Genomic DNA, 27664 nt, shown 5'->3' with positions numbered 1-27664 from the left:
ACCTGAACCTCCTCTTGGGTCCCCTGCCAGCGATCTTGGCTACTAATTTTTTTTTCTTCTGCATGCACCACCATAGCAAACTACTTGCCATAGGGGCATTGGTACAGGCTCATTCCTGAGCCAGGCTGTGTGCTTCCATAGACCTACACAGTGTGGCTCAGCCCTGTTCCCTCCTCTCAGGATTTGATTGACAGCAGTAGGAGCCTGTGACTTCTGGGGCTACCTCTGTCCTTTTAGGAGAGAGCTACTGCAGACAGTCACAACTCTGAGTTGAGATGACACTCACATAAGTATATTGGGGGGCGGCAATACAATTTTTGGGACATGCTTTACCCTTAATGCACAGAGTACATTGAGGTAAGGAAAAATCTTTCATTTGCAACCACTTTAAGGAACTAGTATCCAGCAGGCAAAGTTAGAAAAAGTCAGAACTTTTGATTTGCTTGACTTGTTGCAGGTTAGTGGCCAAGAATGCATTAAAGTGTTTTGATTAGTTTGATAACCAACCAACTAGCATTTTTCTTAGAAAAGGATAGCAAGGACAGCCTGCATATTTTTATACATTTTCTGTAAAGATTAAGGATATACATATATATGTATGCTATCAGGCTGACTGCAGTCGCTCAGATCATTAAGACACAAGTTCGTGATGGTCATGAAGAGGAGAGGGTTAAAGCATGGTTTCTCGCACATTAAAAGCTACATTATTGCGTACTTAAACTGCATCCTCATGTGTAGCCACTAATTACTCTGCAATGCTGAATCTGCAGTGTATAGCTGTGATTGCTTCCGTTAATATCAGCTACTTAATTTTCCTCAACTTCAAGTATGGTATCTGCACATCAACACTGAAGCATTAAAAGCACTCGTGCTATTACACATACGTAAAGCAGAACTAAACCCATCAATGTAGAGGCCTAGGTAAAGTAGAGGAAGTACAGCGCAGTTTTCAAACCATAGGACCCACCGGATCAGGCTGCAAAGACTATGAACGTGTATGACCCATAGAGGTAGGTGCAAGCGGAGACTGGGGGGGAACAGTGTAGGGCAGGGATGTCAAATTGATGGCCCTCCAGCTGTTGCAAAACTACAATTCACATCATGCCTCTGCCTTTGGGAGTCATGCTTGTGACTGTCAATCTTGCAATGCCTCATTGGACTTGTAGTCTGGCAACAGCTGGAGGGCCGCCAGTTTGACCCCTGTGGTGTAGGGTGTTCACCTTTTTTAATTTTTTCAGAAAAGGTGAACTAATTCTTTGATATCTGCCCTTTTCTGAATGACTAAGTTGCACTTGATCTTATATTCTGGACTTTGTGTCTTTCAGATAGCTCTGATTCACCTTGGAGCAAAGTTTTCACCCTGCATACGTCGAGATGCACAAATTGAGCGCTTGATCCAGAGAGAGCATGATCTAGAACGCGAGTCTGGCTGTTGCATTCAAAATGATAATTCGGGCTGTGTGCAGACACTACAGCGGGTTTGCTCGGTAAGGAATGTAGAATGAAGGCAGGGACCGCTCAGCCTAAACCACATCAATACTAATTTTCCACTAGGTGGCAATCACTGTCCAGCTGAAGAGAACAATCCCTTAGGCACAAGATTCATTACAATTCTAAATTGGAGTGCAGTAAGTTTATCTGACGCTGAACACCAGGCACAGCTATAAAAGATACCATTGATTGCAGTTTTCAATTAGTAAAGCAATAAATTGTTTTCTTAAACTAGTGCATGTACTGGTATCTCACTTGATAGGAGTCCCTTGCAATCCCCCATAAAAGCAGTAGTCAGATCAGAAGAGGTTGAGGCAACACTGGGACTTTGTGTCTTGCAGACCGGCATGCCAAGATGCTGACAAAATGATAATAATAGGACCGAGAAACTTGAACAGACAGGTGACCTCATCAGTCTCCTGTTTCTCTTTCACTGTCCAGTCGGCTGGAGGTGGAGAGGAGACACCACTGTATTCTTTATCTCTAAAGCCCCGAACACTTGGGCCAAATATTGGGCAGACATTTGACCCGTGTGTATGGCAACCAGTCCGACAGAAGCCAGATGTCCATCTGGCTTCTGCCGAAGGGGCATTAACGAAAAAGGTCTGCTGAAGGGGCATTAACGAAAAGGTCTGCCAATTAGCTTCTGATCAGTCCTCCCAGCCAGTGGCTGAGAGCACTGACCGGTATGTTCTGGTGGGGGGAGTCGGCCCACAATAGCACAGTGGGGGAGATCACTGTATTAACACCGCTTAATACAACGATCTGTCAGTTTTTTTGTTTTTTTTTTTGTTTAGCCCGCTGGGTTGAACAAAAAATAACTGATAGTGTGTAGAGGGCATTAGTGGCATCATTTGCCTGGCTGTGCTTTATAATGAGACTGGTATATACTGGATCTTGGTACTGGATGGGCAGAAATTCAAAACCTTTGTAAAATGGCTTCTATATGTGCATTTAGTTTATATACCTAGCTGTTTGGCTGCAGCCCAGCTTGACCTATAATATTTCTTGGTCTTTGTTTTTTTTTCACTGGTAGGAAACACTGGCAACTTTTATAAAGTGGCCAGCATACAACGCACCTGAGAAGGATGGGCAGAAGAGGGTGTCAGGAGCTGTGTGCCATCAAGACCCCCGGTGAGTTACACAAAAAATGGATTTTATGTATAAGTAAAGTCTGCTATATAATGTTCTATAGCAGCCATCACTAAATAGCGGATCGCGGTCTGACTCCAGACTGTGTGATAGGTCTGTCCGGACCACCACAGCCACACCGTAGAGCTTCCTGTCTCTCCTCTCTTTCCCACGCCATCCAGGCCGGTCAGCACACCCATTCTCTGCCGTGCTTTGGAGCTGACATTGTCATCTTCACTGCAAGGCAGAAGACAGGAGTGCTGGCTGGTCTGGATAGGGGGCGGGAGCAGCCCCAATTTTCAAGTTGACTAGTGGTGATTGGTTGCTACGATGCAGAGCGGTCCTAGCAACCAATCACCCACTAGTATTCAGGAAAAGATAGTAAGCTCCTGCCATCCGTTCAGATAGTCACACCTCCCGCCCCCTGCCCTGCAGTGTAGGTAAGACTGGGTGCAACGTAAAGGAATGGCTGTAATCTATAGGAGTGGGGCTCTGTAATGTAGAGGCATACTACATTATAAAGGAGCACACTGTAATATAAATGGGTACTGCAATATATAGGGGGACACTGTAATATAAATGGGTACTGCAGTATAAAGGGGGCACCATAAAATAAATGGGTACTGCAGTATAAAGGGGGGCACCATAAAATACATGGGTACTGCAGTATAAAGGGGGCACCATAAAATAAATGAGTACTGCAGTATAAGGGGGGGCACTGTAATATAAATGGATACTGCAGTATAAAGGGAGGGGGGCCCTGTAATGTAAAAATGGACATCTATGTAAAGGGGTAGCATGATATGCAGAAGGGGGACTGCATTGTAAAGAGTGGCGCTGTGATGTACAGTATATAAAGGGATTGTGATGTAAAGGGGTAAGCTATGATATATATGGAGGGACTGTGATATAGAGAGGTACTCTGTTATGTATATTGAGGGATTTAATGTAAAGGTGTACATTGTGATGTAAAGTGGTATACTGTGATGTATATGGAGGGACTGTGATGTAAAGTGGTATACTGTGATGTATATGGAGGGACTGTGATGTAAAGTGGTATACTGTGATGTATATGAAGGGACTGTCATATAAAGCGGTACGTTGTGATGTATATGGAGGGACTGCGATGTAAAGGTGAGCACTGTAATGTAACAGGGTTGTAATTTAAAGGAAGGACTGCAAAGTAAAGGGGGCTGCTGTAAATTAAAGGGGGGGTCTGCGATGTAAGAGGGGGCCTGAATTGTAAAGCGGGGACAGTGATGTAAAATGGAAAAATGGAGCTGTGATGTAAAGAGGAGCACTGTGATGTAAATGGAGGGGGGGGGTGGTTGGGAATTAATTAGGGCACTGTGAGGAGGGTGTTTGATGTAAAGGGGGGACTGGATGTAAAGATGGGCTCCTATTAAGTTAAGGGGGGCTCTGTGATGTAAAGAGGGGCTGTGATGTAAATGGAAGGGGGACATTGATGTGATGATGACACTGAAGTAAAGAGGGGACTGTGATGTGACAGATTTGAGTCTCAGAACAAACATGAGATTCAGATCTTTGCTGGAAGTAGCTGTTACTTATTCATTACCCCTGTTCTATAGTATTGAAGCTCTGCTAAAATTACAGCAATAATCAGTCAAATAGACATTGTACTATCTACCTTGATTTTCATAGCCTTGCCTTCATTTTCTTGTTCCAGCAGCTGTGCAGGGTGTCTGAACAGAACTGTGCAGTCTATTAGACAGCTGTAACACTCAGTGCTTTCAATAATCAGCACTGAGTAACATCACTGGTCAGACACATCACCTCTCTATCTCCGCAATGCAAGTCTGAAGACATATGATAAGAGGTGTGGCTGCATACAGTACTGGAAGGGAAGAGGAGTAAGCTGCAGTTTCAAAACAAAATTTCAGAAAAATTTATTTTAAAGCATTTTCCAGCAAAAAAACAGCCACAATGGGGGATACAAAACCATTTAGAGATAAAAGGTGCAAAACTTAACCACTCCAACCCCTTAGGACATACCCATACTCCTCAGGTTGAAGTGGCTGTACTTGGTGGCTGTGGCTACGTTTGCAGTCATCTCAGTACCAAAATTTTCAGCCAGTGATGGGATTTTCTGTAGACATGATCTGAGCGGCTCTACAGCTGCCCGAACACTTCTACAGGGCATGGAAGGGCCCCCCTTCCACTGCCGCCTTTACAGGGTTCTCCCAAGTAATTGCTGAGGGGAGGAAGGTACATCCACTTTGTGATGCAAGAAAGCAGAAGCGACAAGGATTTTGTCAGTTTCAGCTTGTTTGTTGCTTGTACAGCATCTTATCAGACTGATCTCCATTTGGTCAGATGCTTTAAAGGCCAAATCTCTCCATAAAGAGGTCCTGTCACAGCCCATGCTAGCACAAGGGATATTGTTCATTCCTTGTGATAGCTATAAAGTTCATTAAGAAAAAGTTTAAAGGAACAGTGTAAAAAAACAAAAAGCTTTAAATAAAGCATTATAGAAAAAAAATGTTTTAAAGCGCCCTGTGTCTCTTTACCCTATGTAAACAGTGATCGCACCACACGTGAGGTATCTCTGTGAACGTCAGAGTGAGAGCAATAATGTCAGGGCCCGACCAGTGTAAGCTGGTAACCTGTAAAGGCTTTTAAAGCACCTAAGGAGTTTTTAAGTTACCGTAGTTTGTCCCATTCCACTGGCGTTTGTAATTTTAAAGTGTGACATGTTAGGTATCTATTTTCTCAGCATAACATCATCCTTTTATCGTTTGCTAAAATTGGATATTATATTGTGTTTTTTGTGTACTAAAATTCATTAAAATGTAGTTTTTCCTTTTAAAAAGTTGTGTTTTAAAAATGGCTACGCAAATAGCATGTGACAAAAAAAAATGCAACAACTAGCATGTTAATCCCCACTCCAATCTCCATTGTCCACTACTGTGGATGTTTGTTGGGGAATAAAGAAGCACAAATAAGTTATGTGAACGTGTAGGAATGTGTCCGTGGATTAAAGAGCAAAATGTATGTAGTTTTATTTGTCGCTGAGAATGATTGCAGATTGCGGCACTAATCTTACTTGTAAACCTGTCTGCCTGTCAGCCGATGTCCTGGTCAAGTTAAGGCCAGCTTTTCTAACACGTGCCGTTCTACAGCTAACCTACAGCAGTGACAAGCTGGCTTAGCCACAGGAACATGGCTTTGACTTTCACATCAAAGCCTGTTAATTCTTAGGTAATGAGTAATATTGTTTACATCCCTTAAGTGCAAGCCACTGCTGAGTTAATTTTAGCTCCAAACCAATTTTTAGGGTCATACATACTGTATATTATTACACAGGCATTAAAGTGTTACTAAACCCCGGACCCTGCATTCATTATATCTGGTCTCCCACAGTACACAGAACATGGAAATGCAATTATTTTAGTAAATATAAACTGCTAAATACCTTTTCTCATCAGCAGTTAGAGCAGTCTCGTGACTTCTGTCAGTGTTCAGCAGAGCACTGGTTAAAACTTGTAGGAGGAGTTTGCTTTCTGCTCTAGGAGGAGGCAGAACCCCCGACCTCTGTCTGAACAGTGCTGATTGGCCCTGTGCTGATCACATGCACTCTCCCAGGGGGGAAAAAAAACCTCTCTAGCAATGCACACCAAACTGAGCATGTGCAGAGTGTCTCCACACAATATGTCTTATCAGGAGAGAAGAGGGGTGCACTGGAAGAATGGGAGGATCAGGATCAAACAGCATTTTTACACAATGCAGAGGATTAAGCGCTTAGATGCCTCACTGAGTATAACCAGCATGCTTTACTGCATATATAGACTGATTTTACTGTTGTGGGTTTAGTAACACTTTAAATGTTTGCATATGTAAGGGTGATTTTTAATGTTTGAAGCTGTTGAGCTTGTTTGTGAATGCTGTTTCTGCCAATTGCATATTACTTTTTTTTTCATGTTGGCACTGTCACCCTTCAGGTTCACTCTGTTCATTGTTTTACTTTGCATTGGATGTGAGCTTATATTCCAACTGACATTATTAATTTGATGTCTTAAAGGACTTGTGAGGAGCCGGCTTCCATCACGCCACACGTCTGGGCTGATGACATCACTAAATGGCCAGTAAGTGTCATATGATTGGATGGAGTGCTATACTGCTGGCTAAATGACCCCATCAGTGTTCTCATTATTGCTCTTCTTGCTCTAGATATGTACGTACCAGTCCAAAAATAACCACACTGGATTCAAGCACATGGACTGTGAAATCAAAGGACGGCCTTGCTGTATTGGTACTAAAGGAAGGTGAGGGTGCTGGCTAATGATAGGTATAGGAGCAGGAAAGTGTGACTAGAGAATGCAGACAATATGACTGTTTTATTGGGAACATTCATTTGATGATGCTTGGGCATGTTTTGTAAAGCGAAAATATTCCCGATACTTACATGTTATCTAAAACCAAAACCTTTTTTTTGTCCAGTTTTTATTGCTGTCTGTCACCTTTAGAGAGATTTACTCTCAAATTGTCCTGGGACTAGAAGTGAAGGAAATCCCTAACTTTTGAGTTGTCAGCAGAGCAAGAATAGAGGGGGAAACCTTTCAATGGGAAAATTCGTTGCTGTGACAGCTGTCAAAGGTTATTAACTTTTCACTTTTGAAGAGATTCCTGTAGTGTCTATGAAGTGAATAGTGAGAACTCTTGCTAATGGGACACAAATGATGAAAAAGCCTTATGTGGATTTTAACAATTCCATACCTTTATCCAAAATAGAATTATATTAAAGAATAAATTCATCCTTTAAAAAAAAATAATAAATGCTCAGGTTTTTGGAGGAAAAAATGTGTATTTATGAACATTTATCAACATTGCACCTGTGCTCAGTGGATCATGTTTGCAATATTAGGCTCATGCAGACTCTTCCTACAGCTCTGTGCCTGTACCTCTGCATGGGCTGTCCATTTCAGAGCTGCAGTAAAAGTGAATGAACTACAAGAGCGCTGATCAGCACACACAGGACTTTCTTCGTTCACAGATCTCTATGAATAAATGATGTGGCTATGCAGGCTGAGCCCCTCAGCGTCGTACTAATTTTAATGTAAGACAGCAGCTGCAAGGAAGAGAACTCCTACCCTCTGACATGAGGGGGATGGGGGGGTTGGGCGAGGAGGGAAGCTGCATATCAACATGTTACATTCTAAATGCAGGTGTAACATGTTACTAAAGGTGAACTTATTCTTTAACCAGTTGCTGCCCTGTCATTAGCAAAATGATGGCCGATCGGGACTTTTGTCGATCCGGGTGGCCGTCATATAATGTCCTCCCATATCGCTACGCCGAGATGTCACTGGCTATCTATATAATTTTTTTTTTTTTCACACTGTCACCAGTCAGTGTCCCTGATCCCCGACACACCATTTATATGATGATGCTGTACTGCACTGGTGACAGTATGTTAAAAGAAAAGGGTGAAAAAATTTTTTTTCATTTTCCAAAAAATTACAACTTCAAAAAACTTGCCATGCCTCTTAAATACCTCAGACTGCCTACTTTCCAAAAAGGGGTAATTTGGGGGATATCTATACTGTCCTTTTTTTTGGGCCTCAGAAAATGAGAGAGGCTATCAGTACAGCAGGATTGATCATTTTTTAGATATATACCGTATTTGCCGGCGTATAAGACGACTTTTTGACCCTTGAAAATCTTCTCAAAAGTCGGGGGTCGTCTTATACGCCGGTACACATGTTAGGGGGGCTGCGGCATTAAGTACAGGGGTTTGCAGGGGCTGACGTCTCTTACCTGGATCCAGTCCCACGACGATCCGGTCCAGGAAGCGCGGCGTCTCCTTCAGTTCGGCCACTGGATGTTCGTGCGGCTGCGCGGCTCCGCCTCCTCACCGGTGATTGGCCGCCAGAACTGTAGCTCAGGAAAGGCACACAGGCGGCCAATCACCGGCGAGGGGGCGGAGCCGAGCGGCCCCGCGAAAATTGAGTGCCGGAGCAGCAGGTAAGTGCTCTGTGTAGAGGTGCTGCTGCAACCACATATGCTGGCTGCAGCAGCACCGTACTAGAACAGGGTCAGCAAGTGTCAGTGGGAGGAATAGTGCCCCATCATTGGTGTCACTGATACCAATGATGGGGCACTATTCCTCCCACTGATACCAACGATGGGGCACTATTCCTCCCACTGACACCAACGATGGGGCACTATTCCTCCCCCCCACTGACACCAACGATGGGGCACTATTCCTCCCCCCACTGACACCAACGATGGGGCACTATTCCTCCCCCCACTGACACCAATGATGGGGCACTATTCCACCCCTCACTGACACCAATGATGGGACACCATTCCTCCCACTGACACCAATGATGGGGCACTATTCCTGCCACTGATACCAATGATGGGGCACCTATTCCCCCCACTGATACCAATGATGGGGCACTATTCCTCCCACTGATACCAATGATGGGGCACTATTCCTCCCACTGACATCAATGATGGGGCACTATTCCTCCCACTGACATCAATGATGGGGCACTATTCCTCCCACTGGTGTGCATTGGAAGAGGGGTAGTCTTATACGGCGAGTATAGCCCAAACACTACATTTTAGCAGGAAAAGTAGGGGGGTCGTCTTATACGCCCAGTCGTCTTATACGCCGGCAAATACGGTACCCTATTTTGTGCACTCTATAACTTTCCTACAGACTCAATAATATACACTAATTTGGATTATTTTCACCAAAGACATGTATCAGTGTACATTTTGGTCAAATTTATGAAGAACAATTATTTATTTGCAAAATTTTATAACAGAAATGAAGAAAAACTTGTTTGTTTTTCAAAATTTTTGGTCTTTTTACTTTAACAAAAAATAAAAACACCAAGTGGTGATTAAATACCACCAAAGGAAAGCTCTAGTTTTGTGAACAAAATGATAAAATTTAGTTTGGAATCAGTGTTGCATGACCGCGCAATTGTCATTCAAACTGTGAGACAGCTGAAAATTGGCCTGGGCAGGATGAAGGTATAGTGCTGGGTATTGAAGTGGTTAAATAAAAACCTTTACTATGGAGGCTGCTATCTTGTATATTTCTGAAAATGCTAAGTCCTTGCCTGTCATACCCTTCTAGTAGCTTGAATACATAGGCCTGGAATTAAGAATATTTTAGTTTCTTTGTATAGCAGAAAGGGTTACAATTTCTCCAATGGAAATCTGTGGATGTTCAACACCTCATTGGTTGAACTTTACTTACACCTGTTTGATTAGAACATATTTGGCTATTTATGGGATAAGAACTTAACTTTCCTGATCACATGCTCCAGAATGATTTCTCAGAAAGCATTGATGCCAAAAACAGCCAGGCAACTAGTATTTTCATTAGTCAAGGATGCTGTGAATTAGGAATACAGGAAAGATGGACCCTAAATCTTTCAGGCAGCACAGATATTTAAGCATATGTCTAGATAAAAAACCATGTTGTGTCTGATAGGCAGCACCATCTGTCAAATTCACCCTTGAAGTCAATGGGATCCTGTGTGCAACCATCTGCAAAATGAAACTATGGCAATTACAATGTAGTAGTTCATTGTACAATTCCCCTGGGGTTTGAAAAAAAAATGCCTCCTGAATGCCTGTAAATGTAATGTCAACTAGGCAATGGATTGCTTCACAGAGGATGGTAAAGTCTGCCGACCATGTGACTGAAGCCTTATAGAGTTATAGGAACAAAGGTCCCCAGTGGAGACTTTCCCTCACCTCTCGCTTTGATGACATTCCCTCACCCTCTGTCTTCATGAATGGTCAGCAGGACAAATAAAGGGGTGAATCGACCTAGCAGGGACACAGACAAAAATATAAACCCGACAAAATAGCACACCCTTTTCTACCGTATACAAAACTAAAATCATTTGTGCCTTTTACACCTAACTTATCACCAGACTAACAAATTGGCTAACTACAACCCCTCTTATGCACTACGCCCTTCACAATATCGCATTTACTCTAAGGTGCATATTTTAATAGAACCGGCCAGTCCTTAAGGAACGTCCATAAATTTGACAAGTCCAGTGTGCAAAAAATAAATTGTATCCAACCACAGCAAAGAATAATTCTCCTGATCAACAAACCCAATCCATTGGGCTCCTGAACCAGGGCAAAGTCTCTAAATTCTAAACTTGGTCAGCCCCTCACCATTACACGGTGGGGTTGATTTACTGAAGGCATTTAGGCTGTGCAATTTGCAAGTGCCGTGCACTTATTTTCCCCAGCACATTTTTGCTTGCACATGATTGGATGAAGGAAATCGGCAGAGCTTCACTATATTTTCGAAGCTCTGGGGAAGATGAGTGCAACTGCACTTGCAAAGTTCAGTCTGTTTGCCTTTAATAAATGCACCCCAGAGTGTTGCTGGACCTCCTTACTGGGTTCCTCGACTTTACATTGTGGGATATTGGGGGAGTATGGCACATCTGCAGCTTGGTGCTTAAAGCGGTTGTAAACCTTTTATTTTCGTAACTTAAAACAAATTTTATACTTACCTGCTCTGTACAATGGATTTACATAGAGCAGTCCCCACCAGCACAGTTTGCTCCTCCTCTTCTCGGAGTGCCCCCATAGCAAGCCTCATGCTATGGGTGCACTTATGCGGTTCACTCCCAAGCTGGTCTGTGTGCATCCATAGACACACACAGTGCGGCTTGGCCCCACCCCCTGCTCCCTCCTCAGAGGATTTGATTGACAGCCACAGGAACAAATGGCGCTTGCTGCCGTCCGAGCCTCATATGAGAAGAGTAAGAGACAAGAAGAGCTACTGCAGGTAGGACAGCACTGGATTGAGAGAAGACTTAGATAATGGAGGAGGGCTGGGGGGAGCTGCTATTGAAAGTTTGTTTTAATTTTTTTATCTCAATGCAGATAACGCATTAATGTAAAAAAAAACATTTTGCCTTTTGAACCAATTTAAGCCAAATTGGATGCTGTGTGCTTTTACTTTTGGGAGCTCTCTGGGCAATGAAAAGAATGAAACTTTGAGTGGTAGGTGGAGATGTGTTGTAATCTCTGCTGTTGTGGGTTTGTATTCGTTAAATATTTGTGGTGGACATACATTTGGGGTGCTGCCCACTACATCTTACACTTATTTTTAGCCCAGATCTAGTGATCGTCGCTCTGCAGACCGCCAGCCAAAAAATGACTGCTTCCTAACACACAAGTGCATTGCAACCCTATTCCTTCCTATGGGAAAGCGAGGCATCAAATGTTTATTTGGAGTATGATTTTCCCATAACAATGAATGCTATACTTGGAAAGGGAGACTTCAAATACTCACTTGCCTTTCCTGCTGCCCACGCCATCAAATGCCCCTTTGATCTGAGTATTCTTCCGCACTAGCACTGTTACACTTGGAGTGTCACTTTCTAGGGTCCCCTGAAGCTCTCACTGGTTCCTCCTTTAGATTGCCACCTGTCACAGGAGACAGTGACATGGAGTTTAACAGAAGATACCAGTGAGAGCTGTAGGAAACACTGGAGATAACACTCGGTTTCAGTGTGGACTTCAGATTTCTCAGGATCAGAACCGGTGACTGGTGGTGCAGGAAGTAGAAGAGGTCTGTATGTACGATCTTCTATTACAGGTATAGTTTGATTAAAAATATTTTGTAAAGCAACAGAGTTGTTTTAAATAGCAGGGGACAAAAACCCATAAAATCAACCTGATCTGCTCTTCCCTCTGAACTACGAAGTATTTTGCGCCTTCAGGTTAGTGATACTGAAGTAATACTCAGCTTAAAAAAAAACAAATGTGTCATACTTATCTGCTCTGTGCAGCGGTCTTGCACAGAGCAGCCCCGATCCTGCTCTTCTCGGGTCCTCTGCCGACTCTCCTGGCACCTCCCCCTGCTCAGTGCCCCCAGAGCAAGCAGCTCAGTCCTGAGCCGCCTTGGTGTGTCCATAAGACACAGAGCATGGCTTAGTTCTGCCCCCCCCCTTCATTGGCTGTGATTGGCAGCAGTTGGAGCTAATGGCTTCTGCTGCTGTGTCTCAGCCAATGAGGAGGGAGAGGCCCGAGAGAGCAGAGGGTCATGTACACAGTGCTAGATCAGGATTGGGTAAGTGTTAGGGGGGTGGGAGGCTTAGGGGGTAGCTGCATACTGAAGGAAAGTAATTGCACACCATCCAGCTTCCATATATAGCCCAGTGATAGCACTCCTGTAGTCAGTAGTGGAGTACATGCTGATAGTGGAAGTGAATGATCTCCACAGGAGAGAAAGATTGTTCTTTTCCATAAAGACTGAAAACTGAAACAAGACATCTGCTGCCCCATTTTAACAAATCATCCCCTAAGTGATTATTCCAGGAAGACTGGGAAAGAATGGTTGCTACAGACACACTTTTCTTTTTGTGATTGTAAATCCGTTATTGTGTTAGTAAGAACATCGGACAAATCCTTTCCCTGACAGACCCACAATATCGATTTTGATGTTTTTCCACTGACCTGTTTAATATCCGATTATTAGTAGGTTGGTATATGCTCTTAGACTGCTCAGATTGAATCAGCCCTGTATTTAATAAAATAGCAAGTGTCACGGCTGCCTACACACCATCTGCACTTGTCTTTAAATACTGTGATGAGGTTTCCGTGCCACCAAAATTTTGCTCACACTCATGAGTGTGTGCTTGTATGCTGTACGTGCCAAGGATGCTTTGTAGTCTCAGTGTAGCATTGCTTTCCTTGCATGAGCAAAACACAAGTTTACATTAAAGCTTATCTGAACCACAAAAGCCTTAGATTGCAGCTCACAAGTTCTTAGATGAGGAACGTTAAATACACACAACCTATCCAAGGGTGACATCGCTCACTTACTGTACTGTATCCATAGAGAAGCAGAGTTGTTGCCTTAGGACAGGACTACAGAATCCCTCTAAAACAGTGGTTCTCAACCTTCCTAATGCCGCGACCCTTTAATACAGTTCCTCATGTTGTGGTAACCCCCAACCATAAAATTATTTACCCAGTAATTATAATTCATGAAGTGTCGTTTTCCCTCCAATACTGCTGCTTTCAACACAGTAGCTGCTTTCAACACAGCAGCTGCTTTCTACACAGTAGTTGCTCTTTACACATTGGAAATATGTGTTTTCTAATGGTCTTAGGTGACCCCTGTGAAAGGGTCATTCGACCCCCAAAGGGGCGCGACCCACAGGTTGAGAACCACTGCTCTAAAAGATAGATGGGTGGGTCTCTGTAGTTATAATTGCAAGCATTGATATTGGTTAGACTGCAGTATTTGAAATTATCGCCTGAAAGGATTTCTGGCAAGATTAACAGGTATTTTGTGTAAATATTAATTATGAAATACTTAAATACTAAAGATTTTTTTTATTATTATGATTGAAGTTATTAAATACTAACCACTTTCTATAGTATATTTAACAGACCAGAAGGAACCCAATAAATGGCAATTTTTAGTGTTTACATACATACAAACTATTCCAGCATGCAATAATAGTCCCTTTGCTTCAGTAAAGAACCATAGTGCATCCTATCAGGTTCAACATACACAATGAATATTACCCCTGGTTATTTCCTCGGATTTATTCTGTACCTTATGTGGTAAGACTGGCAATAGTTGCACCAAAATGTTTGTTACATGGCATTCTCTCCCTCCATGTATGGACAGTAGATGTTTGTTTGGATATTGGAGGATTCTTTATGGTTTTAAGCGTGCTAAAGTGTTACATGATAATTTCTTTTTCTTTTAGTTGTGAAATAACAACACGGGAGTATTGTAATTTCATGCATGGATATTTTCATGAAGAGGCCACACTTTGTTCACAGGTCAGTGCTCATCACTTTGTAGTTAGTTTTTTGTTTTTTTGTTTTTTTTGTTTTTTGACACAGTAATGGTTTTGAAGTCCATATGCTAGTCATGATCACTTGACTGACAAGCCATAGGGACTTTGTAATTAGACTCTTTTCCTATTCAGAGATGATAGAGAAGCGCTTGTCTTCACGATTCATTGCTGTAAATCAGCTTCTCTTTTTCACAGGTCCACTGTTTAGATGAAGTTTGTGGTTTGCTGCCATTTCTGAATCCCGAAGTGCCAGATCAGTTTTATAGACTGTGGCTGTCGTTGTTCCTTCATGCTGGGTAGGTATTTTTTTTAATAGATTTTAGATGCAGATAAAGTTTATGCTGTGTAATATCAGAGCAAATGTAGCTTTTCAGCTTTCAACGGGGACATGGGAGTAATGACAGGTTCCAAGCCTTCTCTACGCTATGGAAAGAATAAGGGCTGTTCTGGGAAGAGGTATTTTAGATAGTCTCTGAACTAATGGACTTCGCAATCCCCCTTTTAAGCCCAACATGCACTCTCAAACCTCCAGGCCTTTCCAAGACCCAATTCTAATTACTACTGCATGTTCTAACAGCAGCTGAGCAAACAGTTGCCAACGTCTGGAAATCACCTACCCCGTCCTTGCATGAAACCAGGTCACAGATTACTTAAGTCATGCTCCATGAAAAGATAGCCAGAATCACTGGACACAACAGGTAAGTATTTAATCATTTGGCAACCCTGGGCCTCTCATTATCTGCCAGTGGGATTTGACCTAGGCCTTCTGGCCCTTTTGAAAGGAAGTGCACCTATGGGATACGTCTGTGCTGCTCCCAAGTCCCCTCTTTCTACTGCCTTTACCCCCAAGGCCTTCTTGTCGTATACTGTTTCACATTCCTAGCTACACCCCTTTCTTCATCCTGGACCTACCCGCCCAGTAGTCCTAGGCCCTCCCCAGACCATCTTCAGTTAATCTTTTAAGCTGGGTACACATTATAAGAAAATCAGAAGAAAATTTCCATACAAGGAACGATCATACGATTTTCGTAGTGTGAACACTACTTTTGAAATCCAATTCAGACTTTACAAATGAAAATTTCCAAAGGGACAAATGCCAACATTTTTCTCCTACATGAACAAAACTAAAGATTTTTGTTCTTTTTGTACAAGAAAAATTAGATAAACACTGTGCATGATCAGAAACAATAAACAAACGTGATCTACACTGCAATGTTTCTATGTCAAACAAAAAAAAAAAAGCCTTTGTCTGAGAATTTTCATAAAGGGAGTACCATCCTCAGGTTCCGCTTGCTGTGGCAACATTGAGGAAAACCGTTTGCCTGATTTTCTTATATTGTGTACCCAGCTTTACACTTGAAACTTTTGACCCCATTCTTCCTTTGCATTCTCTTGTGACAATGCACTTTGAGCCATGCTATTATATAGCGGAGAGGGAATCCTCTATGCAGACGTTTCCAGATTGTAATGCCTCATGTGTATCACACGTATTCTTCATTGTCTTTACAACAGCCTGCACTGTAACACTGCTTACTTGTCTAAAATGCTAATAAACACATTTAGTAACAAATAGGTTGGGGCTCACTTAAAAATCTATAAATTTGGTTGGTCTATCGATCTATAATTTGGTCTATCTCTGTGGATAGAGAATTTCATTTGGTTGTTGCAGTATCCTAGAAGAGTATTTAGTCTGTTTCTAGTATAGACTGGTACCTATAAGATGAAAATCAAAATACTTTTTATGTTTTTATTTTTCTGTTGCCTCTGTACTCCGACTAATAATAGACAGGCATGGTTTAGCTGCACTGAAATGTGAATAGGGCATTTTATATCAAGAATCAAAGCTACACAATGCTTTTTTGCAGACATTTTAAATATTTTGTATTGACAGTATTAAAACTGAAATATCTTCAGCAATGAAATATTGATAGATGGCTGTCGTCTGATGTGTCCTTTTATTTTTTTTTCAGGGTAATTCATTGCTTGGTTTCAGGGATTTTCCAGATGACAGTCCTACGTGACCTAGAGAAGCTGGCAGGCTGGCTTCGTATTTCCATCATCTACATCCTGAGTGGCATCACAGGGAACTTAGCCAGTGCCTTATTCCTGCCTTACAGGGCGGAGGTGAGTTAGAGTGAACACCTTCCATCTCTACTGACCAGCTGGCACAGTCTTTACTGCCTTCCTTTAAATAGCATTACATTCTCACTGTACATTGACTGATATTTGCTGGTGGTGCAACCAACTCTAGCTTGTTTTGTGACACTCGGGCCATGTAGAGTTTAAAGCCTAACTCCAGGCAACTAAAAGCTTACCCCTTGCAGTGGGGCTGTCCCTACACTACCAGGGTTAATTGCTCATTTAGGTCTAGGTCAGGGGTGCCCACTGGTGTGCCTGTGATCTCCTGCTCTGGGATGGTGGGTCAGCAAGCCCAGATTGCGGGGTGCCAAACAGTCATCCCAGTGCTGTCAGTTTTACGCAGCGTTTTACACACACACACACATATATATATATATATATATATATATATATATATATATATATATATATATATATATATTGTACATTCACATCAGTCCCTAACCCTCAAGGGGTGTACAATCTAAGGTCCCTAACTCACATTCATACATACACATACTAGGGTCAATTTAGACAGGATCCAATTAACCTACCAGCATGTCTTTGGAGTGTGGGAGGAAACCGGAGCACCTAGAGGAAACCCACGCAAGCACAGGGAGAACATGCAAACTCCATGCAGGAGGCGCCATGGTCGGGAATTGAACCCATGACCCATTTACTGCAAGGCAGACGTGCTAACCACTAAGCCACTGTGCCACCCCATAATAGAAGTCTATGGCAAAATGCAGCTAAACCTCAGGAAAGCGGCAGGTGCATTGCTCTGCATAAACAGCAGCACTTCTGTGTGAAAGCAGCCTTGGGCACCTTTCACACTATTGGTCTGATTGGGTGCACCTATTTGTTTTTCAAGCAGATCTGATCAGACCCTTCATGGAGCAGCAGATGTAAACGGAGTCACCTACCTCTGATCTGATCTGCTAAAAAAAAAATATCTGGGCGAATCAGAGGACTCATAGAGCAGAGTGGACTGTGTCCGTGTCCACACTGCAGATGCAAAGCCGACATGAACCTGTCATCCACTTGCTGCGCTCTGTGCAGCAGGGGATCCGCAGACAGATCTTCCATTGAACAAGTGGATTCCTCCCCAAGTGAAAGGGGCCTTATAGGGGGCTCAGGATAATAAGGGCTCCTTTACATTTCCTTGTGGCCCGCGGCCAGTTACCAGATCATTTAAGTGGCCCTCACTCTTCAAAACGTTGAACACCCCTGGTGTAAGTGAACAAAAAAAAGAAAATTTACCCAATCCTCCACTCCTCCCTGCAGCCTCTTCTTCCCTCACACTCTAGCGGTCTAGGATTTGGATGTCATCAAGGCCAAAGCAGGGTCCATAGCCCTGCATTTGACATGATTCCTCTCAGGGACAGTCCACAGCCTGAACATGGGGGAGCACCATCTGCCGAGGGAGCAGAGGATCAGATAAGTGAAAGTGTTTCTCCTCTCCCCTAGACTTAACGAGCAGTTAACCATTACAGCATGGTCGCAGCGCCACTGCAAGGGATAACTTCACATTTTCCTGGAGTTGGGCTTTAACTCTCAGATGCAAACATTTCCTGATTGTGGTGCTAATTGTTTCACACTAAGGCTACTTAGAAGGTGCTGGACAGCCTAAGAAAGATATATTACTTTTGACTATGGGACTTGACACTGAGCAAACTTGAATGTCTGTGTGGATGGGGGAATGCTGCAGGCTGCAGCTTGTTTGTGGCTATGGGCAAGTCCTTCGGGCTCCAGTATATTTGTGTCTATGGGGGAGTGTTATAGGCACCAGTATGTTTGTGCCTTAGAGGAATGTTGTGTACTGTGGATGCCAGCATGGAAGAAACAGTACTTATCACAAAGTAAATCTATCCTGGTCTATCGACTTCCTAATGTCTGTAGGCACTGTAGATTTTTCAGCATATAGAAATTGGAACAGTCTTTTACCACATGTATACCACATCGGTATTTGGGCCAAGCTGGAAGAAACTAGATCCTGACATTGTAGGGTATTTGGGCCAAGCTGGAAGAAACTAGATCCTTACATTGTAGGGTTCAGACAAGGATAGGGTGATCTCTTGCCATCCACAATTCTCATCTATCTTGCCCCAACAGGATTTTGTGAAACCACCCTTATAGTAGAAGGCTGTTCTCATACCCTTCTTTTCATATATGAAGACTGTAAAAAACATAACATTGATGTCTGGTCACTTTAAAATCTCTGTATTTTTACTTATTGCACGATGCTGAATTAGTGTTTCTGTGCCACCCTCCCACCTGAGTCTTCTCCTTGGCACGTGCATTACTCTCCCGTGTCTGACTTTCCAGCTTTCACGTGATTATCCTGAGATTATCTGTCTAGTCTGTCACTAATATATGTGGTCAGACAGCCAGGAGCTGTCAGTCACTCTCACTGGGTCATTGCGCTTTCCCCAGCTGTGAATGTTCATACTGTTCTCTGTTCATAGAGTCAGTTATCTACCTGCTATCTGATCCTTTGTCTCTGTATAATATTTGTGTTTTTTGTTTTTTTTTAACAAAAACCTGAAGTTTAGCTTAAAAAAAAAATTCCCTACAGCGTTGACATCTATTGAAGTTTTCTTTAAGATTAATGGCACAAATCCATAGGTACCCAACAAATGCCTTGATGTGTTTCACAACAGGTGTCAATCATAAAGCTTTATGATTAAGCACCTGCTAGTCCAAAAACATATCAAGGCATTAGCTGTGAATTTTTAACTTTTGCCTTTGATTTTGAAGTGGCTGTAAAGGTACAAGATTTTTTATTTTTTTTTACTTTTTAATGCATTAAGATTAAAAATCTTCTGTGCACAGGATTCCCCAGCCCCCACCTTATAGTTACTTGAGCCCAATCTCGATCCAGCACTGCGCTCGAGAACAGTGGCTCTCTTCGCACTCTTTACTTACTGGACACAAAGGCAGCAGCAGAAGCCATTGACTTCTGCTGCTGTCAATCACAGCCTGTGAGGAGAGAGTGGGGGACAGAGCCGCGCTGCTGTGTGTGTGTGTGTGTGTTTATGGACACACAGCGCGGCTATGGATCAAGCCCACACAAATGCCCCCATAGCAAGTGGCTTGCTATGGGGGCACTTAGCAGGGGGGAGGAGCCAGGAGCCCAGATTAGGAGGATCGGGGCTGCTCTGTACAAAACCATTGTACGGGTTAGTCTGACATGTTTGTCATTTTTAAATATTTAGGTTTACAATTACTTTAATTAGAATGTAGCCCTGCTTTAAAGTGAAACTATATACAGACAAGTTTAAATGGGTGTATATGTAAAATGAGTAATCAGGTGTTTGCCTTGAATTCTGTTTCAAAACTCTATTTTTTTTTTTTTGTTATAATTTAACCTTTTCCCTTCTGTCCCCTTGTCTGCAGGTTGGCCCTGCCGGATCTCAGTTTGGCCTCTTGGCATGCCTTTTTGTTGAGCTCTTCCAGAGCTGGCAGATCCTGGCCAAGCCATGGAAAGCCTTCTTCAAGCTTTTTGGCATTGTCCTCTTTTTGTTCATGTTTGGACTGCTCCCATGGATTGACAACATAGCTCACATTTTTGGCTTCATCAGTGGTCTACTTCTGTCCTTTGCCTTCCTACCATATATTACTTTTGGTACAGCTGACAAGTATCGCAAGAGAATCGTGATAATCATCTCTCTGGTGGTTTTTATTGGTCTGTTTGCTTCTTTAGTCATCTGGCTTTATGTACATCCAATTAACTGGACATGGATAGAATACTTGACCTGTATCCCTTTTACCAACAAGTTCTGTGAGAAGTATGATATAGACCACGTGCTCCACTAGTGCCAAGCTTTTCTACAAGATAGTAGACCTCTAAGGTACGGTAAAACATGGAGAACTTGAAGATACTCCTAGACTGAATTATGGTTGGTCCATAACAGATTGTTCAGCATTAATATGAATAATGCGTGATGTTCAACATTTCATACTAGAAGTGAGAGTTATCGGAGTCAGTCCTAAGACCAGTCCACATCTCTGCCTGCTTCTGGATTTACAAACTGGACTGTGAAATTTACTTGGAGGAGATGAGTCTAAACTGACTTTTAGATATGGATTTCTCTCGAACTCTACAGCTCAGGAATTACCCCTCACTTCATTTACTGACCATTCATGATGGGTATCCTCAAATGGTGTTGTGTGAACAGTTAACAGAAGACTTTGGGTTGTTTGAGACCTTTTACATTGCTTTCCTTGTTATTTGACCTTTTCCTGATAGAGGTGCCTCTAAGGGAGACATTGGGCCTGATACTTTTAGCAGTTGCAATATATACTATTTGTTCAGCATCATTTTAAAGCAGTATTATGAGCTGCAGTGGGTAATAATACCGTGTGGTTCTTTAAAGAGAACATTTCTACCAGTGCTCAAACACCTGAGATTTTTCCCTTGTTGGTGACAGACATTACAGTGCTGTTAGGTGTTCATATGTCCGGCCATCTTTAGCACCCTGAATTGGCAGAACTTTAGAAATCTTTAAGCTTTGTCTTTCGAAAGGGAAGCAGCATAACCACAGTGAACATGACAGCCCCTCACCCCCACTTCTGACAGTAGGTATTAGGCAGGTTTAGGGGACGCCCACTTACAGATTCGTACAGAAAAGATACTGACGTGGAACATCAACTGGATTGACATGACAAGAGGTCACCATTGTCCCTTCCTGCTTGATTGATATCAGTTTGTAAGCACTTCAGCATTGGGCAGGTGGTTCCCAGAAAGGACGCTCCCCACTCAACTCACTGGAGATATCTACACTTCTGGGTGGCATGCCAGGCAGCCAACCCATGAAGGAGGGGTTTGGGAATACTTAAAGTGGTTGTAAAACCTCACATATACCCAGTGAAGTGTTTGGCCTCTTACATAAGTTGTACCTGTCTGTTTACAGCCATCTTTCCCATACATCCATTCAAAGTGCAGAATATACACAGGATCTCCCATCTTTGAAAGTCGGGGTGGGGAGCTGAAGTTACATCAGTGAGGAGAGCTCTGAGATCTGATTGGAGAGAAGGCCCCCCCCCACCCCCCTTTCACACAGCTCCCAGGAGCAGAGTTGAGGCTGTCAGTCACAGACCGTTCCCTCCCCTGTCACCATTTTTCTGTTTGTCAGGAACATTTGTCAGAAATGACTTGTACAGATGGCGGAGGAACAAGGCAGCCGACAGAAATGATACTTAATGCCATGGACTGAGAGAAGTACACCCTATAGAGGGATACACTTTGTTCATATTTCATGTCTGATGTTAACCACTTTAAAGACAAAGTAACTGCTGAACCTGGAAATACACATGATCAATACTGGTCAGCACACTGAATACTGCTGCTTATTATATTGGATCCTTCTTCAGGAAAAGGTGGTACAATGAAACACTAGGTAGAGAACACTAGACCCACCCTATCTTACTACTCTATTGGGTTTTTTTTTACACGTTTTATCAATACGAACGAATACTTGCCACTTAAAAATGGGCAGTCATTCATTTGCATTCTACTTTCTAGTAAACAGCACTCCATATAAAATAAAAAGTGGTAGATATACCTATCTTCCGAACGAAATGGAAATCAACCACGTACTTGATTAAAAAGCCTTTTTATATCCCAATCATTTATCAATCATCTTCAACTTCATGTGCAGTCACCAATCTCAAAGTATGCACCATTAACAAATCTGTTTGGCTTTTAGACACATCTTACTATCCCTTATCAAACATTCTACATTGTTTTATCTCAACTATTTCTTTAGTGTACTGCTCTCTTTATAGACAAGTGATGTATCCTGTCCTAGAAGGATATCTGTGATCTATACTTCTATAAATGTATCACCCTGTTAGGCTGACCATACACTATACTGTACATTATAATGGTGCAATCTCCTTTAGCTCTACCATCAGATTTGTAGTTAAAGGGCTCTCCCGATTCAATACTAAATAAATGGATGGTTTGTTTGTTTTTTTCCCCCGTAATATATAATTTTGGTAAAGCTAAATGAAGTTCTACAATCAGATTCTATAAGGTATGGTCAGCTTTAGACTGCTGCAATTCTTACCTGTACTATTGTGCACCTTTTCATGGTATTTAGCATTATTACTGAGTCATTGGCAGTTGTGTCATCTACTCCCATAGGCCATTTAGGGAGGTCACCTGACCAATCTGTGCTTTCCACAACTGACACCCCTCCCCCTTCCCTTTTCCCATCAAGCAGCAGTATTGGTGTGCACAGGTGCACTTAAAGTATATCAGAACCTAAAAATTACATTTTGTTTTAGTCTGTGGAGGGACACAAAGTTATTATCAATTGGGTTATAATGCCTATAGGAAGATTGGACAAACTGGCAAAAAAAGATTTAGGCCAACTCTGAATAACCCTTCCTACTCCCAGCATGTCTATTTTTTATGTCCTAGGAGAATGGACGTCATTTCTTAGCTCTGCTTGGAAAAGTCTTACCAAAAAACCATAGGCTGCCACCTTGTTTTCTGTTCTGCCAGGTGGGTCTTCAGGTCTCATCTGAGACCAGCTTTCGACATAAGGTCCTTAAAGTGTTACTAAACCCACAACCGTAAAATCAGTCTGTATATGCAGTAAAGCATGCTTGTTATACTCACTGTGGAACTGAAGGGGTTAATCCTCTGCATTTTGTAAAAAGGACGTTTGATCCTTTCTTCCCTGATCCCCCCCTTCTTCCACAGTCCCCAATCCATCTGATAGATCATTGGGAGCAAGCTGTGCATGTTCAGTTTGGTGTGTATTGCTAGAGAGTTGTTTTTTTTTTGTTTTTTTTTCTTGGGAGAGTTCATGTTATCCGTATAGGGCCAATCAACGTTGTTCAAACAGAGGGTCAGGGGTCCTGCAGCCTCATAGGACAATTAGGGGAGAATGAAGACTCCTCCTACAAGCTTTAATCAGTGCTCTGCTGGACACTGATAGAAGTCACAAGACTGCTGATGAGAAATATATTATTACTGAAATAATTACATTTCCATGTTGTGTGTACTGTGGCAGACCAGATATAGTGACTGCAGGGTCCTGGGTTTAGTAACACGTTAAGGTGCCTCTTTGAGCTGCAAGCAGTGACCAGTTCCTTTTTGTTTTCAATGGTCCTGTAAGCAGTTTGTTTGCTGTGAGACCTCTTTTGGATGTCCCAAAAGTTAATGGTGTCCTTAAGTGGCTGAGAGAAAAATAAATAGGATTTTTGTATTCACCATAAAATGCTTTTATTTAATGCCATTGGGGGACATCATCCCTGCTTTACTACAAGCTGAGGTTCGCTGGGAATATGAGGGGTTATCCTGGGCTGGTTTACAATTTTTGCCAGTGTCCAGTTTACCTATAGGCAGCAGTATAACCCAACAGTCATTAAAGTAAACCTCCATTTGTTTTGATGAGTCTGGCTCCCTCCCTGATTTTTTTTATTTTTATTTTTTTATTTGGCTGATATCTTCCACTCCAGTTGTTCAAAATTAAGTGGATATCTGACATCTTGACTGTGCCATACCCAGGCAGAACAATGGGAAAGCCAATTCTTGGCTTACAATTGGCTTGCACATAGGCACCAGTCCCAAACAAACCCATATAAAATCCATGCTACTTCCCTGGAGTATAGACAAGAAGATATGTGCTAGCGATGCCAAGTTTCCTTTTTATTCACACTTTAAGATCACTAGGACAACCCCATCACATTACCACTGTGGTCCAAAGCTCACCTTCCTTTCGTCTTTTCATCACTTCCTCGCAGCCTGATGAACTGAATGGCACTTGCACCTACTTAATCATTAAACCTTATTATCCCCTCTGGAAACCACAGATTTTGACATGTGCAATACAGAGGCAAGCACACAAAAGATCCTAGACACCTATATTAGTCCTATACTGGAACATCAGGGACCTTCTGCACCTCACCTCTAGTCATGATGCACATATATCAGGGACACTTGTTCTGTTCATTTTTATTGCAGAAATGGACCAAAATCTTTGCACAGCGAATCGAGTATGAATTATGTCACTGTGCAGACACCTGAAAGCTGATCCTACTGAGAATGAGCAAGGGCTTTAGTTTTTTTCACAGAGACTGGAATATTTTTACTATAAGACTTTTGCATGGAACTCTTGGATTTTAATTAAACCCTTTGCTGCGCAACAGGGTCTGCTCTGCAAGTTGTTGCAGACCATATGGAGTGAATGTTCATTTTGTACAAGCGCCGTTCTGATGTCAAGAGACATATATGCAATCAAGGTCATTTTTGATGCTACTTTTGACAAAGTGTTTATATTTAATTTATTTAAAACAAGAATATTTGAATTTCTCTACTCCTGAAACTTTTTGATTCCTACTCTATAGAGAGTAGAATTTTGTAAGACAGTACCTGTTGCAGGTGCTTGACCAAGAAGAACCTGAACTTTGAAATAAAACACTTAACATAAGTTTTCATTTTCTTGTGTATTAGTCTTGTGTATTATTGCTGTAAATTTTACTCACTTAACCTCCAGGAGGTTTTACCCACTTCATGACCTCTTCTTTTTTTTTTTTGTTGCTACACAGCACTGTGCCACTTTAACTCCAAATTGAGTAGTCATTCTGCACTGTTTGCAATTGAAATTTGATATAATTTTTTCACACAAATAGAGCTTTCTTTTGGTGGTTTTAAATCTATACTGGGGTTTTAATTTTTTTTTTATTATGTAAATTAAAAGGGAACAAACATTTTTAAAAAAACATTATTTTCTAATTTTTGAAAGTAAAATATATCCAATAAAAAAATTAAAACAAATGTCTTCATAAATTTAAACCAAAATGTATTCTGCCAAGTTTTTGTTAAATAAAAATCCCAATAAGTGTATATTAATTGGTTTGTGTCTACAAATGGTGTATATATACTGGAATTTACACCGCTATGATGCTATACTGGTAATGGCGGTGATCAGCAACTTATAGTGGGACTGTGATAGTGTGGCGGGCAATCTGGCATTAGCTGGATGGTACACTGACACTTATAGTTGAAACTTTTACCATGATCACACAAATAGAGCTTTCTTTTGGTGGTATTTAACTACTAGCCTACAGGGCACTTATACCCCCTTCCTGCCCAGGCCCATTTCCAGCTTTCAGCGCTGTCACACTTTGACAATTGCGCGGTCATGCAACACTGTACCCCTATGAAGTTTTTTTATAATTTTTTTGTGACAGCTTTATTTTGGTGGTATTTAATCACCTATGGGTTTTTTCTTAAACCAAAAACCACTGAATTTAAAAAAAAAAAACAACATTTTTCTTAGTTTTTGTTATAACATTTTGTAAATAAGTGATTTTTCTCCTTCACTGATGTGCGCTAATGAGGCTGCACTGATGGACACCGATAGGTGGCACTGATGGGCACTGATGAGGAGGCACTGGTAGGTGGCACTGATGGGCATTGACAGGCATCACTGATGGGCACTGAAAGGCAGCACTGATATGTGGCACTGACTGGCACTGTTAGGCAACACTGGCAGCACTGATGGACACTGATAGGCAGCACTGATAGGTGGCACTGATTGGCATTGATAGGTGGCACTGACTGTCATTGATGGGTGACACTGAAAGGCAGCTTAGATGGGCACTGATATGTGGCATTGATGTGCACTGATATGTGGCATGGATGGGTACTGGCAGGTCACATGGATGAGCACTCAGAGCTGGCACTGATGGACACTGACAGGTGGCACTGCTGGGGCTACACAGATCATCAGGGCACACTGATCATCAGTGGATGTATTTTTTAGTTTGTAGGAAAGTTATAGAGTTCACAAACTATGGTATAAATCTGAATATTGATCAATCCTGAAGTACTGACAGCCAATCTAATTTCTTGAGGTCCAAGAATGTCAGAACAGTACAGATATCCCCCAAATGACCCCTTTTTGCAAAGTAGACAGTCCGATGTACTTCACAAGAGGCATGGCGAGTTTTTGAAGTTGTATTTTTTTTGTCATAATTTTTCGGAAAATGAAAAAAATTAAAAAACTTAGTTTCACTATTTTTTTTTACGTATTGTCACCAGTGCAGTACAGCGTCATCATATAACTGGCATGGCGGCGATCAGGGACACTGACTGGTGACAGTATGAAAAAAATATAAATACATATTTTTTTTTTAATTAAATTTCTTTTTTTTAAGATTTTTTTTTTCCATATTTCACTATGACCAAAATGGTACAATATTACTATAGTAACATTGTACTACTTTGGGGAAGTGATCAGTATTTTTTTTTACTTTGCTATAAGCAAGCATTTACCTGAATGACATCGATTCATTCAGGGTTGTTTTTTTTTTTTGTGCTTAGCTGTGATTTGGCCACAGCTAATCACATGACATGTGCATGTGATTAGCTGTGACCTTTCACAGCTAGACACTAGTATACAATGGATGGCATGAATGAAGCCATCCATTGTATACAACTGTCATGTGACCTGCTGTGATTGGTCACAGCAGTTCACATGGTACCTTCAACGGGGCCGATACTCAGATCTGTCATCGGCCGTGCCCGAGGTACACGGCCAGTGACAGATCGCGCCACTCTGCAGGAGCGCAATCTGCGCATGTGTGGGAGGACACCATATGGCGTCCACCCGGAACGCTGATGACATTTGCCGCCCGCCATTCAGCCATAGGACGGGCAGCAAATGGTTAAAGGATATGTGACTTAAAAACTGCACGAAAAAAGCTTCTCAGCGGAGTCTTTGAAGAGCTTGTCAGGTGTTTTTTAGGCGTTTTCCATTGATTTCAATGGGAAGAGGTGTTTCTGTGGCTTTTTTCTTTTTTTTAACTCCCCAAACATGCCCCAAAGATGCTGCAAGCAGGAGTTTTTACACCGCACCGCAAGCGCAACGCCTCAGTGTGAAAACATACATAGATATACATTCACATACACAGGGAAGCAGTTTTCTTGAGCTTTTTCAAGCTTTTTTTAATGCAAAAACGTTTGAAAACCTCCTCAGTGTGAAAGTAGCCTTAGGCTGGCCATAGACGGGCCGTTTATCGGCCAAATTGTCAGCCGATAAAAAAATCGGTCGTTGCCAATGCTGCCACCA

At 42.1% G+C, this 27664-nt stretch overlaps 1 protein-coding gene across 1 annotated transcript in view; it reads left to right on the top strand.

Moving 5' to 3' along the window:
* RHBDF2 (rhomboid 5 homolog 2) overlaps positions 1-25018 on the top strand; it is a 148010-nt gene extending 122992 nt beyond the window's left edge. The window contains exons 12-19 of the mRNA XM_089682658.1: positions 1326-1487; positions 2528-2625; positions 6662-6725; positions 6811-6905; positions 14364-14439; positions 14652-14752; positions 16427-16580; positions 19971-25018. Coding sequence (XP_089538784.1) covers positions 1326-1487; positions 2528-2625; positions 6662-6725; positions 6811-6905; positions 14364-14439; positions 14652-14752; positions 16427-16580; positions 19971-20390 — 1170 coding nt within the window. The 3' untranslated portion in view covers positions 20391-25018. The remainder of the gene's footprint in view (positions 1-1325; positions 1488-2527; positions 2626-6661; positions 6726-6810; positions 6906-14363; positions 14440-14651; positions 14753-16426; positions 16581-19970) is intronic.
* Positions 25019-27664: the final 2646 nt, after the last annotated feature.

The sequence above is a fragment of the Staurois parvus genome, unplaced genomic scaffold (genome assembly GCF_062004578.1).
Source record: "Staurois parvus isolate SC_StPar_1 unplaced genomic scaffold, SC_StPar_1.0 ptg000293l, whole genome shotgun sequence".
NCBI lineage: Eukaryota > Metazoa > Chordata > Amphibia > Anura > Ranidae > Staurois > Staurois parvus.
Note: the sequence above shows the minus strand (reverse complement) of the source record. Positions and strands in the feature narration are given on the sequence as shown.